At 39.4% G+C, this 13650-nt stretch overlaps 1 protein-coding gene across 45 annotated transcripts in view; it reads right to left on the reverse strand.

Annotated features, from left to right (window-relative positions):
- SECISBP2 (SECIS binding protein 2) overlaps positions 1-13650 on the reverse strand; it is a 48838-nt gene that overhangs the window by 24467 nt on the left and 10721 nt on the right. For 17 of the 45 annotated variants that reach the window (XR_008537108.2, XR_008537109.2, XR_008537110.2 and 14 more), the window contains 5 exons: positions 9658-9736; positions 7915-8123; positions 4076-4198; positions 2703-2792; positions 1176-1308 (listed from right to left, as the gene is read on the reverse strand). Coding sequence is in view for 19 of the 45 variants with exons in the window: in XM_520120.8 (XP_520120.3) it covers positions 1176-1308; positions 2703-2792; positions 4076-4198; positions 7915-8123; positions 9658-9736 (634 nt within the window). In the remaining 26 variants the exon portion in view is untranslated. Of the gene's footprint in view, positions 1-1175; positions 1309-2702; positions 2793-4075; positions 4199-7914; positions 8124-8486; positions 8578-9657; positions 9737-13650 lie in introns of those variants that run through there. The other 28 variants (XR_008537112.2, XR_008537111.2, XR_008537113.2 and 25 more) reach the window with 6 other exon arrangements.

Consider the following 13650-nt stretch of genomic DNA (forward strand, 5'->3'; position numbering starts at 1 on the left):
TATATGGTATAATGTTTTCAGGTTTCTTTCATGTTGTATCATGTATAAGAATTCATTCCTTTTTTAAGGTTGCATATTACATTGTGTAGGTATACCACATTTGTTTACACCATTATGTGGTAATGAACATTTGCGCTGTTTCTACCGTTTGGTTATTGTGAATAATGCCATAACAAACCCCAGTGTAAAAGTGTCTAAGTCTGTCTTCTTTTGGGTAAATGCTGAGGAGTGAAATCGCTGAGTCATGTAGTAACTGCATTGAGCATTGTTCAAGTAGCCACCAGGTTGTCTTCCACAATGGCTGCACCATTTTACATTCCCACCGGCAGCGTACGGGGTTCCAATTTTTCCACATCTTCACTGACACCTGTTATTTTCTGTTTTTGGATTATAATCATCCCACTAGGTGGGAAGTAGTATTTCACTGTACTTTTGATTAATATTTATTTCCCTGATGACTAATGATATTGAGTATCTTTTCAAGCACTTATTGACCACTTGTGTACTTTTGGAGAAATGTCTTTTCCAGTCCTTTGCCCATTTTTAAATTGGATTGTTTGCTATTCAGCTGGAGTTCCTAAATATTTGAATATTAATCCCCTATCAGATACATGATTTGCAAATATTTTCTCCCATTCTGTAAGATGTCTTTCCGCTTTCTTGATAATGTCCTTCGGTATGCAAAAATTTTTAATTTTAATGAAGTCCAAAGTTTATTGTTCTTTTGTTGCCCATCTTTTTGGTGCCGTATCTAAAAATCCAATGTCTAATAAAAGATCATGAAGATTTACCCGTTTTCTTTTAAGAGTTTTATAGTTTTAGCTCTTATATTTAGCTCATTGATTCATTTTGAGTTCATTTCGATCTATGGTGTGAGGTAGGAGGTATGACTATTCTTTAGCATGTGGAAATCCAGATGTTCTAGTACCATTTTAAAGAGACTGTTCTTTGTTCTTTTCATGGACTTTGCATACTTATGAAAAATCAATTGGTAACAGATCCATGAATTTATTTCTGGACTCTTAATTCTATTCCACAGGTCCTTATCTATGCTTATTCTAGCATCACACTGTTTTATCTATAAATAACTTTTGATAACAAGAGAAAATGGTAACATAATAATCTAGCTGAAAAAGACTTCCAACCACTTGCCTGAGACGGAAAGACTCTCTTACCTGAGACTACCACTGGTTTGGAGGACTGCTTTGCATGCTGAGAGTGCTGCTTCTTCTCCAGGGCTGTCAGCATGCCCCCCAAATCCAACTGCACTGGAAGCTGGCTCTTCTTTACATTATTTTTAAAATTATCCTGAAAGTTCAAAATTCGTAAGTTTACTTATAAAACTATACAAACTGTGCTTTTCTTTTTACAAAAAACTGATGTAAAGATAAAATGAAAAAGATTGAGACTATAAAAAAGAATTTTTAAAAATTCAAGTAATGAAAGGAAAAAAAATCAAGCCCACATTATCTGCCAGTATTACCATGGTTGTTTATGTCTTCCTTCTTTCAGAACATTGGGTTTATATTAAATCACCTACACTTTTGTCTATATCTCCATTGTGAGTAGTCAACAATACACATCTACAGGCAAGACACTAGCACTTGTATAAAGTCTTTGGCTACAAAGTCTGTGTGTGAGGCTACTTGGTTAGTACTATCGCCTCATTAGCCCCATTCTCTCTCCAAATGCTTCTGTAAACCAACAAATGCCATGAAATTATAGTGATACAACCAAAAGTCTACATAAGCCCAAATCATACTCAGCAAATAATATTAAATGCAGGCTCAAAGTCTGATATGCTCAAAACAAGTGTTATTTTTGAAATTGTTGTGATTTGGGTTTTGAGACTATATAAAAAGTTGTACAAGGAAGCCCAGTGATATGTCCTGAGGCATGGTATCCCATTTGCTTTAGTGCCTCCGCTCCATTCTCCTGCCAAGTGTTCTCTTCCAGGACACCAAAAACCCTACTGGCTGAGGGCTCCCATCAGGGGAAAGTACCAAGTGCAACAAAGGACAGGCAAGGAGGCCTGCTACATGGAAGGAAGATGAGTAAATTATAACATTGAATTGAAAGTTAACTCACACAAAGGTTTAGAATTTTATTTTTCATGAATGCGAAAACAACAGCCCCCTTTAAAAGGCAAAACGACAATGAATCTCCTAGCAAATAAATGTCTACAAGTACACAAGTTCCCCATCTAAATTATGACTCACAAGCTCCCTCCTGAATCTACGGGGTAGGTGGTGGAGTAGAGAAGGGGAATCACCTCCACTTTAGCTTCTATTTTGACTGCACAGAGTAAAACTGTAGTGCCTCTCTTATTTTTCTTCTGTCAGACATTACTGACTTGCAAAAAAATTCTTCTGTTTCCCAAATAAACTGAGTCAACTTTTTCCCCTTAAAGTTTCATAAGGCAGTATGATCCCCCTCCTTTCCAACTTAGCAACTGCAGTTACCAAATCTTATTATAAAATAATAATCTTATAAAATAAGTCTTATTATCAAATAATAAAATCTTATTATTTAAGAGCAATTCTGTTTCAACATGCTGGGTGCAGTTCTCTCATGAAGGAATGAATCAAAACAAAACCACCTGTCACCATACAGAAATGTCTGGAAAGCAGTTTTTCTCAAGCATTTAGTTGAGCCAGAAGAGTTAAGCCTAAAGCAATTTGTGGTTTCAATCTAAAAATTACCTGTGGCTGCTGCTTAGATTGAAATTTCGGTGTCTCTATTCTGTCTCTTCTTTCAGATGCAACTGCCAGGTTGGGAAATTCTTCGGCATCCTAAGTAAACCACACACCCCTTTAGCTCTTTGTTAATGCAAACATGCCAAGTGCAACCTTTTCCTTGCTTATATTTTCATTCTTCAGTAAGGTCCCTTAAAAGTGATTTAAAAAAAAAGCCGCGAAACTCTCACATAAGAGCTTCTGCTTTATTTAACTTAGAGCAAATTTAAAGGCCACAGTTCTAATACCCCTGTACCCAGAAAAATAGTGCCACCAACAATCTTGGTACACCGAGGGATCTAAAGAACTGACCTTGGACCACCTTGGCATGAGAGTATTCAAGTACCTGTTCTTCAAAGGATTATGTTTTTCATTAGAGAAACCATCCAGATTCAGTAGATTTACACGTTATCTCTGGTGAACCCAGGCTAATAAATGGAGCCAAAGGCAACAGGCCTGCTAAAAAACCATTTTTTAATCACTTAAAAATGCCTATGTCATTTTGTCAATATTTTAGGTTCCTTGGAAAAAGATGGGAAACATGGGGCAGAAATATAAATTATTCACTTGTCTAAACCATAATGCTCTGCCACGGTAGGTTTTCAAACATGTAACCCAGCTATTCTCAAATGATGTTCTAAGAGCCTTGGGAACCCCCACCCCAAGTCTGTGGGAATGCCTGGGCTTGACCCTAAGCTGGGCACCTGGGCAGCACCTCTGAGAGAGCCTTCGGCCTGCACAAGCAGCCAGGCCACTTGCTCTGGTACAGCAATGTAAAGAAAACAACCAGGCACACGAGAAATTAAGTTAGAACCCAGGCTGGCTCCTTAGAGTACATGACATACTTGGAGTATCATGGAACAATTAAAGCATGCTTTTGGAAGTTCCTGAAATCTTCCTGACTTGGGCCCTCAATGGTTCTATAGTATTCTACATTTCTCTCTATAATGAAGCACTTTATAATAAGACTTCTGGATAGAAAAGGAGGCCCTGCAAAAGCCAGCATCCTAAAGCAAGAAAAAAAAAAAAAAAAACAGGTAAAGAAGATAACTGAGGGGAAATATTAGTAATATGGCACACAAACTATTCAACTCTGATACAAGTAGTTTTGTCTCCAGACCATTCATTCATTCGGATGTTCACTGAGTGGCTGCTCTGAGACAACTGGGAAGCCAAAATGAAGAGGTGAGAAGAGTGGCTACTGTTTTCTTTAGCACTACGAAAATGATCATTAAAAAGCCCTTGAGATTTTCACTTAGGAAACCAATATGAACCCAAGTTTCTTTTAAGAAAGACCCACTTATTATATCACACCATGTGAATAATAAATATAAATGTACTTCAATCCTTGGAGGCTCTTGAACTGTCAGGACTTCATATTTTGATGTAGATTTTTCTTTCTTTTTCTTATTCTTTCTTGAGGCTTCATTTTGTTCAAGGTCACTACCTTGTGATGCTTTAGACTAGAATAAAAAAATCAAAGCAAAAAATCCTCAGTTTTTAGGGCGGTCAATAAAATGTTTAACACTATGTATCAACAAAATTAAGATATCAAGTCCTATAATCACATGACAATTTTATTCAGAGTTAGGTTCCTCATCCCCTGTTTTTTAAAAAGCCAGCATTCACTAGAATAGTTCTGAAGGAAAAAAAAGTTTGTTCAAATAGTTGTAATGCCCAATTCCTTTTGAAAACTGGTGGATTTGGACAGAACCTAGTTTTCAGCTTGAGGAGATCATGGTGTTCGTGACCTTCCTGATCCCAGCCTAAGCTCTCCATATAATTCCAGGCAGGCGATTTCCATCAGCACGACCCAGTCGTTCCTCATCTGCACATCACACCTGTCTGCAGAGCAGAATCACCCATGGAACCTTCAGACAAACACCTGGGACCATCCCAGGACTGCTAAATGTGACCTCATCATTCCTACAGGCCCCTAACCCCCTGGGCCTCTCCTCATCCAGGTCAGATGTGATTTGGCCACAGGGCCTTTGCACTGAAGCCCCTTCACTAGAATTTGGCTAGGCTGGGGCTGCTCCTCATCTCCATCTACCCGTTGCTTTCTACCCTTGGACTGCCCATGGTTTTCTCTTCAGAGCACTGATCACTCTCTGACATGTCCTACATCTGTCTGCGTGTTGTCGGCCTCCCTCCATCAGAATGGGGAGGCTGTAAAAGGGCAGGGAACTTTTTGTTTTAGGCCCTGCTTTATACCCAGTGCGAATTTACACTTCAGAAGTAAAAGTCTCAGCAGCTATTAAAAAGAATATGCTTATCTACTGACCCACAGGAGCTGTCCATGATGTTTTTCTAAGTGAAAAAGACAGGTTTAAGGGTAATGTGTATAAAATGATCGCATTTTAAGAAAACAAAAAACAAAACAAAACAAAAAAACAGAGAAACCCCTCTCTCTTTGTTCATATTTTCATGAGTCTGAGGCAGGACATATGCCAGATTGCTAATGAAGGTTTCTCTGAAGGTAGGCATCAAAAGTATGGGAGAGATGACCTTTTCCATAAGTAGATCATTGAAGTGTTACACTTATCATTTCTGTAATAAAATTTCACAATACAGAAAGTTTCTAAAAAAACCATTCTGATCACTATCACTCCAGCTATGTAAAATGCAAAGCTATTTGGGTTAGAAGATAACAGGAGATGCTGATTTTCTTCTCATCTTTTAGAATTTTTCTAAAATAAGCTTTTCTTAGGCCTATAATTAAGAAAACTTTTTAAAAAGATCTTGGGAAAATAAAACAAAATCTGTTAACTCTTAGAATGCTAACTGCATATTAGGAAAACCGGCTCTGAGAGTAACTTGGCAGCTGCAACAAAGAATTAGACAGTGGGGGGCCAGGTGCAGTGGCACAGGCCTGTAATCCCAGCACTTTGGGAGGCCGAGGCAGGTGGATCACCTGAGGTCAGGAGTTCGAGACCACCCTGACCAACATGGTGAAACCCCGTCTCTACTAAAACAATACAAAAATTAGCCAGGCATGGTGGCGGGCACCTGTAATCCCAGCTACTTGGGAGACTAAGGCAGGAGAATTGCTTGAACCCAGGAGGCGGAGGTTGCAGTGAGCCGAGATCACGCCATTGCACTCCAACCTGGGCGACAGAGCAAGACTCCATCTCAAAAAAAAAAAAAAGAATTAGACAGTGGGCTGTTGTCCAGCCTGCGCCTGGCCACCCAGAGGAGCCCCAGAGACAGGCAGGAGGCTTCACCGAGAGTCAAGTTCAGTGTGTGCACAAAAGGAAGGGTCTCTCCCTTACACATACTGCTCTCTCTCAAATACATGCACAGAGCAATGAGGAACAAGCACACATCTACCTTCACAGTAATTGTCACCACTATAAATACATAGCTACCATTTATGTGGAATGGGCTAATTACATTTTTGGAAATCAGAAAGTATCCTCATACTCAAAAAGACAGGAAACCATTACGCTAAACAAGGCCACATTTCAAGCTAACATAACATATCCATACACAATGAAAATCAACAACCATATTTAGGCCAATAAAAAAAAAAAGGCTCTTGAAGAAACAGTTCTAGGAATCAATAAAAATGTAACTTAAAAGTTGGGTGTGGTGGCTCACGCCTGTAATCTCAGCACTTTGGGAGGCTGAGGCAGGAGGACTGCTTGAGCCCAGGAGTTCAAGACCAGCCTGGGAAACATGGCAAAACCCTGTCTCTATAAAAAATACAAATACTAGTTGGACGTGGTGGTGCATGCCTGTAGTCCCAGTTGCTTGAAAGGCTGAGGTGGAAGGACTGCTTGAGCCAGGGAGATCAAAGCTGCAGTGAAAAAAAAAAAAACAAAAAGCACTTAAAATTACTTAAGGGAAAAAAATCTATTCTGAATGCTATCTTATAACAAGTAAATAAATTCCATTAACCAAAAATCAGTAACACGTACCACATGATCACAAAATGTAGAATTCAATTATTTTGCTACTAGTACTCTTGTACTGGTAAAAGCCATTTAAATTCAACAAAGACTGGGGGAAAAAGAAGCAGAAACTTTATACACCAGAGCATAAACTTATGCCAATATTTCTTCTTTAAAGACTTCAAAATGGCTCACAGATATTTTAAGTCGATAGGTCTAAAATGTACATTCTCACTCATAAAGAAAAGCTATCACTTGTATTTCATGACTCAAAACCTATTTTTTATTCAAAGTGCAAGTACAATAAACTCAGACTAGTGACTACAGTATAGAATGAAACCCAATTACAGTTAGGATTTGGAGGGATTAAAAAAAGACTATCCTGGCCAGGCACGGTGGCTCACGCCAGTAATCCCAGCACTTTGGGAGGCCGAGGTGGATGGATCACCTGAGGTCAGGAGTGAGATTAGCCTAGCCAATATGGTGAAGCCCCATCTCTACTAAAAATACAAAAATTAGCCAGGCATGGTGGCAGGCACCTGTAATCCCAGCTATTCGGGAGGCAGAGGCAGGAGAATCGCTTGAGCCTGAGAGGCGGAGCTTGCAGTGAGCCAAGATCATGCCACTGCACTCCAGGCTGGGCAACAGTGAGACTCCATCTAAAAAACAAAGACTACTCAGTGGCACAGAAAATCAACGTAATCAAAACGTGATGCACATCTCTTTTTCCCTAATCTTTTTTTATGACAGTACCATATATATATAACATAAAACATACCATCTTAACTTTTTTTTTTTTTTCAGACGACGTCTCACTGTGTTGCCCAGGCTGGAGTGCACTGGTGCGATCTTGGCTCACTACAAGCTCCGCCTCCCAGGTTCATGCCATTCTCCTGTCTCAGCCTCCCGAGTAGCTGGGACTACAGGCACCCGCCACCATGCCCAGCTAATTTGTTTGTATTTCTTAGTAGAGATGGGGTTTCACCGTGTTAGCCAGGATGGTCTCCATCTCCTGACCTCATGATCTGCCCGCCTTGGCTTCCCAAAGTGCTGGGATTACAGGCGTAAGCCACCGCACCCGGCCCGTCTTAACTATTTTTAAATGAATATTTCAGTGGCATTAAGTACACTCACTGTTGTGCAACCATCATCACCATCCATCTTCAGAAACTCATTTCCCCTAGCAAAACTGAAACTCTCTACCCATTAAAAAATAACTTCTCATTCCCCACTCTACTGAGCCCCTGGCAACCACCATCCTACTTTCTGTCTCTAGTGACACGTACCTTTTGGGTAGGATGAATAATGTGTTTTTCTTTGTTGTAGGAAGGATCCGAAGATAAAGCTTCAGAAGATGGTATACTAACATTTTTAGGATCTGCTGATGAAGCAATGGTCTTTAAGTTTATCATAGAAGTAACATTTTTAGGGGCTGCTGACAGTTCTGTAGATAATGTCTGTCGAACAACATAACCCATTGGTGTCCAAGATAACTCTGCTCAAAGATAACCAAAATTGTTGAACAATCTCAACAGTAAAATAGAAATTCCTTAGTTACTCAAACATGCATTACATGAGGTAACTGCTCAGAGCATCATTAAATGTAGGCTATCATTTAAAACATCCTCTTGGAAACTACAGTAGTCACTAAACTTGTTTTTCTTCTTGGGGCATGCATGCTGCATTTTTTTCCCTTTTAACTTGTAAGGTTAATTTTCCTGGAAACTGGTTTTTTAACCTGGGGGTTGGAGGTGGGTAGACAAACAGTAGTTTTAGTTAAAAAACAATCCACAATAAACGTCCACGTGGCAAGCACACAGAATTAACGAACTAAAGATCAAATTTTGGCCCTACTAACCTTGAAGTGTACCTTTAACATCAGAAGTCAAAGATCACTAGACTTCAGCTATCACAATAACTGGTAATTTATTTCTTTTAGAACAGAGGCATAAGTACAGCAACACTACTCCTTTAGGTGCCCATGAAACTCTATATACAGACAAAACAAAAAGACATCTATCAGGACACAGGCAGGTGAACACCTGTCAGCAGCCTGTGGCTACCCCCAAGGGTAAAACAGACTGTTCCCCTCACTAGAGAACTACACATCCTCAGAGCAGCCTGTGAAGTACAGACCATTACTCAACCACATACATATCGAACATGAGAACATAAAAAAAAACACCCTATGAATAAATTTGGAATCATTTTGTAAAAATGTCTCTGTTAGGACAAGCTACTGTAAAAATTTCAAAGCAGGGCACATGGAACTCTCTCTGAAAATATTACTTCTTGGCCAGGACAGGACAGATGAGCAGTCCTTACAGTGTGGCAGGAGGCTCCCATGACCCTTGCAGGTGTCTATGGAGTTAAAACCGTTCTGGAGTACAAACGCATCAGTTGCCTTCCCTACTCTCCCTCTCTCACGAGAACACCTGGGAGTCTTCCAAAAGCTGTATGAGGCAGGACCGTGAGGCAGGTGAATGCCACGGCAGATCTACAGAGCCAGATGGCAGAGCTGCGCAAGTGGAAAGCAAGGCTGCTCTCTGCACTACAGCTTTTTAATTTGGAAAAATGGTTTTCCTAAAAATATGCTATCTTAAAATGCAACACGCTTAATTTATTGTTATTTTTAAGCAAATTTGTTTGAACTTTGAATAGGGCAAGTGTTGACAGGTATCACCCAAATAAAAAAGAGCTCTTTGGGGTTCTCAATCTTTAAAGGTCTCAAAAACTTTTGAGAATAGGCAATACTAAAGGAAGTAGTTACTGCTGAGTTCATAAAATTTCTCACTGAATTGGATGTGTACTTCATTTAGAATTCTTGTCTCTTATTTTATACTCTTTGTGTGTGGATGTGGGATCTCATCTACTTAACTTTCTAAACTAACACTGATGTTAGGTTACCCACAATTCATTAGCTGTCTTAAGTCTTTACAACAAAAATCATTTCAACTGCACTGGAGTTAAAAATGAACTTAAAAAATCTATGACATTTTAAAAATTAATATTTTTGCAGCCACTTTTACCTCTTGTACATGAAGGAGAATTGGTAGCGGCATTAGCAGTTACAGATTCATTTGGGTTATTTTTCACCACTATTTCACCCTAAAAAGCAAACACATTAGATGTCATCAGAGAAATGCAAATTAAAACAAGGATATAACACTACATATCAAAATCCAGAACACTTTGACAACAGAAATCCTTATTCATTGCTGGTAAGAATGAAAAATATTACAGCCACTTTGGGAGATATTTAATAGTTTAGCAATTCCTTACAAAACTAACCATACTCTTACCATATGATTTAGCCACTGCACTCCTTGGTAATTATCCAAAGGAGGTGAAAACTTATGTCCACACAAAAACCTGCACACAGATGTTTATAGCAGCTTTACTCATAACTGCCACAACTTGGAAGCAGCCAAGATGTGGGCTACATACTATATGATTCCAACTATATGACATTCTAGAAAAGACAGAACTGTGGAGACAATAAAAAGATAGTAGTTAGCAGGGGCTGAGGGGAGGGAGGGATAAACAGGTGAAGCACAGAAGATTTTTAGGGCAGTGAAACCACTCTGTACCATACTACTATGGTAGACACACATCATTATGCATTTCCCCAAACTCTTAGAAGACACAACACCAACAGTGAACCCTAATGCAAACGATGCGCTTTGGGTGATGATGACATGTCAATGCAGGTCATCAATTGTAACAAATGCATTACTCTAGCACAAGATGTTGATAATGAAGGAGGCTGTGTGTGTGTGTGTGTGCAGGCAAGGGGCATATGGGAAATCTGTACTTTCCTCTCAACTTTGCTGTGAACCTAAAACTGCTCTCGAACATAAAATCTATTTTTTTAAAAAAGCCTAAGCAGTTACTTTCCATTTCAAAGTAATCACTTAATTTTAAAATATAGCTTCCCTTGCCATTCTTAAAATCTGCAAAATATATGCTAATTAAAATTTCCAAATATGTAAGTACATAAAGTGAAAAGTTAAATTACTTCCTTCAACCAAATCTCACTCCCTAGAGGAAAACACCACCCACATCTATGGCTTCATTAGTATCCTTCTACTTCTTTGCCTATGATATCAACATTTGTGTATCATATTTTTATACGGATTCCCATAATGGAATCACACCACACATAGTATTGTGGCAACTTTTAAAAAAACTTTAACATACTACTGACAAACTTTCCAAGTTGGCACAGATGCACCACACAATTCTTAAAGCTGCAATGATCCCATGTAAATGCAAAAGCCATCATTCACTAGGCACACACCAAAGTTCAACAGTCCATCAAAATGTCTACAAAGACAACAAATGTAAGCCTGCAATGTATGCCCTGTTTTATGAAGACAGAAGGCTGTCTCACATATTAAACATAAGACATATAATGACGCTATGTGTATGGGGGGGTCGAGTATATTAAAAGGCTCCTCCAAGTGACTAACACCAGAGGTAAAAGTAAATTAAAAGATTCAAAGTTGAATCCATTAAGTAGATAATGGATTTTAAATAATTTTTAAAATTCATATGCTTCACAAATTTATCCATTTGTCAATTCATGAGTCCAGGAATAAAAAATAATATTAAAACACAGCCTGTTCTTTTAGTAAACATAACTTTTATGCTCACCAAGGCCAATAAAAAATTAGAAATAGCTTACCTGTTCAAGAATGGTTAAATAAATTATACCTATCAGTATGAGAGATCCAATGCAAGTTGCTTTCAAAAAATACTTAATGACATGGAAAAAATACGAACAAAGTTTTAAACAATTCAAACATAAGACTGTACGTATTTATAATCTCAAGGTGAAGGAAATTCCCACAATAGACCATTTTTAAAAGATTATGTGTTAAGCATGCTTTTCTTTTGGTTGTACAATTTCAGACAAATATATATATTTTTTGTCATTTACAGACATTACTAATATCATCAGGAAAAAGTTTCTTTTAGAAGGAAAATAACTTTTTAAAAAGCCCACACATAATTCAAGAGTGTATGTGACTCTATTAATAGAGCAATCAGTATGTATATCTTCTATCTTACTTATATGTTCAAACACATTAACAGTCACATGTAACAAGTGACCTTGATATAAAGCCCCAGTCACACTCCTGCTCACTCCACGAGCTGACCCTGAGGCTTACACAGCATCCTGGACTACTTCTGTAGGGCACTCATGAGAGCGGTACGTGATGAAGCCCGGCAGCGCCGTGGCTATTCAGCCACCGCACAAACCCAGCCTGGAGCCCCTGGAGCAGGCCAGATGGAACTATGATTTTTAGATAGCCATCAGTTGGCCTGACTTCTCCCAGCTCTTTGACAGGAAAGCACCATGCTACAACAGTGTGAGGGTACAACTGTATGAGGGTCCTGCATGCAAACTGCTACACAATGGCCTATCTTCTGCACATTACCAGCAACTGTCACTGAGCCTTCAGGCCTTAGTGTCCAGGCACCTAACAGAAGTCCAAGGGCAGGAAACAAATCCTTTCTCAATTCAAGAGGTAAAGCGAATGGGTGAGGCCTGTTTTCTTTATCTTTCTTCTTTCTACTTGCCTTCGTATTGGCATGTACTCCACTGCTCCTTCAGTGGAAATTCATCAGAAGCCATTTTAGGAACTACTAACCAGACACTATTTCTTCCTGGAAGTCTCAAATCAATCCATTTGAGAGAAATGCCTCAACTTGGTGGACTAAAACTCTTAGATCAAATGTTGAACAAAGTGAATTACCTGCTGTAATAAGTTTTCCTGAATTTGCTGCATCATTAACAAGACAAAGATGTAATAAAAGCCTGGAAAATTCAAAAGTTACACTATGCAGTTTTAAATATTACTACAGTTAAGTCCTCAGTACCATGGACAGGTTCTTGGAAACTGTGACTTTAAACAAAACAACATAAAACAAAACCAATTCCTTTTTTCATCAACATCATAATGAAATGATGGTGAAGAAAATGTTACTGGAGGACCTACTATACAGCCTTTCATTTAAAGTTGCAGTTTCCAAGAACCTATTGACAACATTATGTGAGGACTTAATGTATTTCAATTTTTATAAAAGTCTTTTTTTTCTATATTGGAAAAAGTGCTATCAGCATGTTAGAAGTAGCGTGTTGAAAATGGGCTGTCAAAGCGGCTAGACTCTGTTACAACCTTTTCCTTCTGAGGCACCACAATACCTTTCAGCTACCATATAAAAAGGAGTATACTAGATTGGGCATGGTGGCTCAAGCCTGTTATCCCAGCACTTTGGGAGGCCGAGGCAGGTGGATCACCTGAGGTCAGGAGTTGGAGACCAGCCAGACCAATATGGTAAAACCCCATCTCTACTAAAAATACAAAAAAATTAGCCAGATATGGTGGCATGTACCTGTAGTCCCAGCTAGTCCGGAGGCTGAGGCAGGAGAACTGCTTGAACCCGGAAGGCGGGGATTGTAGTGAGCCAAGAAGCTAAGATCGCGCCACTGCACTTCAGCCTGGGCAACACAGTGAGACTCCCTCCCCACAAAAAAAAAGGTATACTAGGTGATTCTTTTAAAACAATAGCTACAGCCGGGCACAGTGGCGTGGGTGGCTCACGCCTGTAATCCTAGCACTTTGGGAGGCCCAGGCAGGCGGATTGCCTTAGCTCAGGAGTTCAAGACCAGCCTGGGCAACATGGTGAAATCCCGTCTCTACTAAAATACAAAAAAAAATTAGCCGGCGTGGCAGCGTGCACCTGTAGTCCCAGCTACTCGAGAGGCTGAGGCAGGAGAATTGCTTGAACCCAGGAGGCGGAGGTTGCAGTGAGCTGAGATCGTGCCACTGCACTGCAGCCTGGTGACAGAGCGAGACTCCGTTTCAAAAACAAAACAAAACAAAACACACAAATAAAACAATAGATGCACTAGATGTTACAGCCTCATTATAAACTGTTCAAACAAAGAAGGTCATCTAAGTGCTCAATGAAAGGCTTCCCCCAATACATCCTCCCCATCTCCATGGACATCA

The sequence above is a fragment of the Pan troglodytes genome, chromosome 11 (assembly GCF_028858775.2).
Source record: "Pan troglodytes isolate AG18354 chromosome 11, NHGRI_mPanTro3-v2.0_pri, whole genome shotgun sequence".
In the NCBI taxonomy this organism is placed as follows: domain Eukaryota; kingdom Metazoa; phylum Chordata; class Mammalia; order Primates; family Hominidae; genus Pan; species Pan troglodytes.